Source organism: Muntiacus reevesi, chromosome 1 (assembly GCF_963930625.1).
Source record: "Muntiacus reevesi chromosome 1, mMunRee1.1, whole genome shotgun sequence".
Taxonomy (NCBI): domain Eukaryota; kingdom Metazoa; phylum Chordata; class Mammalia; order Artiodactyla; family Cervidae; genus Muntiacus; species Muntiacus reevesi.
In genome coordinates, this window is record NC_089249.1 from 188,822,355 (window position 1) to 188,824,262 (window position 1,908).

Sequence of the window (1,908 nt, forward strand, 5' to 3'; positions counted from 1 at the left end):
GGCTGCTCTGTCCATGGAATTTCCCAGGCAAGAATACTAGAGTAGGTTGCCATTTCCTTTTAAAGGGGATCTTTCCAACCTAGAGATCAAAACTGAATCTGCTGCATTAGCAGGCAGATTCTTTACCACTCTGCCACACGGGAAGCCTGGCAATTACCATAATGATATGCAAAGAATGACACTCAGAAAAGGGATAAAACAGTGGTCTCAGATTTTCTTCTTTAAGAACCTTATATAAATAGCTGTGGTTGTCAAGAGGAGTTTTTCTCCTCCCCACAGGAGTAGCATAAGTCACGACAATTCATTTAGGCAAATAAAATGAAAAATGCTCAGTATGATATACTGCATATGAGAAGAAATTATTCTTAAGTGATCCATGTAGTTCCTTGAGATGAATGGAAATTTCCAAATACTTCACATCCAATATTGGGATTACAATTGGTAGAGGAGGAAAATCAGAAAGGAAAACAAAACAACAACAAAAAACCCTTGACATTTCATAGATATCACAACATTTAAGAATGAATTACATAAATTGTACAGAGAAGTTAGAGACAAAATATAAATTCCAAGAAAAATAGAAGAAACATTTTTTTTTTTTTTTAAGAAGAGACATTTTCTATCTCCATAAGTCTGACCAGATGAGGACAACACTGGGTTCAGGCTTTGAGCTCTGCTATCATGGGTACTTCTTAAGCCCTAGGAAAATAGGACCTTTTATACTTAACTTTCCAAAGGACATTTTCAAACCTCTCTTTAAGTCTTTACTTCTCAGACTGTAGATGAAGGGGTTCAGCATGGGTGTGACCACAGTATACATCACCGAGGCTCTTGCATTTGAGTGTAAACTGTGAATAACAGCAGAGCTGAGGTACACACCTAAGCCCGTGCAATAAAATAAGGAGACAACTGAGAGGTGAGATGCGCAGGTGGAAAATGCTTTATACCTCCCCTGAGCAGATGCCATTCCTTGTATGGAGGAAACTATCTTAGAGTAAGAGTTAAGGATACACACGAGGGAACTACCAGCCAGCAGCACAGCTCCAGAGTACATCACCACATTATTGAGAAAGGTGTCAGAACTTGCAAGTTGTATCATCTGATTGAGTTCACAGAAAAAATGAGGAATTTCTAAGACTGTACAGAAGGACAGTTGCAACACCATTAAGCTTTCTAACAAGGAATGCAGGACACCTATGATCCAGGACACCAGAACCAGCAGTCCACAAAGCCAGGGGTTCATGATGACCGTGTAGTGCAGGGAGTGACAGATGGCCACATATCGGTCATAGGCCATCACCGTCAGGAGAAAGACATCCAGTCCAGAAAAAAGTAAGAAAAAGTACATCTGGATGATACAGCCTTCATAGGTTATGACTTTATTCTGGGTTTGGATGTTCCACAGCATCTTTGGGATGGTGGTGGAGGTGAAGCAGATGTCTACAAAGGACAGGTTGGAGAGGAAGAAATACATGGGGGTGTGGAGGTGCGAGTCTGAGATGACAGCCAGGATGATAAGCAGGTTTCCAAACACAGTGATCAGGTACATGGAGAGAAAAAGTCCATATATCAGGGGTTGCAATTCTGATTCCTCTGAAAATCCCATAAGAAGAAATTCATTATTTTCTGTTAGGTTCCTTGGTGCCATGTGGTGAAGGTATCTATGAGAAAAGGGGGAAATAAAATGACTAATGTAAGGTTAACATAAATGGGCATTACCACATTGTTGAAATGCTATCATTTATATTTCACCATAAATAAATTACTTTCAATATTCTGTTCATGGTTTTTGTGCACTTTAGGGAGCTTTTTGTGCCGTCTCTAATTAGCAAACCAGTTCAAGTTTTTCCAAGAAAAGCTATCAGAGTTTTTTCCCAAGATGTCAGATATTTTACAGGTTTAATGGGA

General features: G+C 39.6%; 1 protein-coding gene across 1 annotated transcript; it reads right to left on the minus strand.

The window, feature by feature from the left end:
- Nucleotides 1-679: 679 nt before the first annotated feature.
- LOC136155909 (olfactory receptor 7A17-like) lies at nt 680-1,648 on the minus strand. Its single transcript, XM_065918127.1, has one exon. It carries the CDS (start codon nt 1,646-1,648, stop codon nt 680-682), a length of 969 nt encoding a protein of 322 aa, XP_065774199.1.
- Nucleotides 1,649-1,908: the final 260 nt, after the last annotated feature.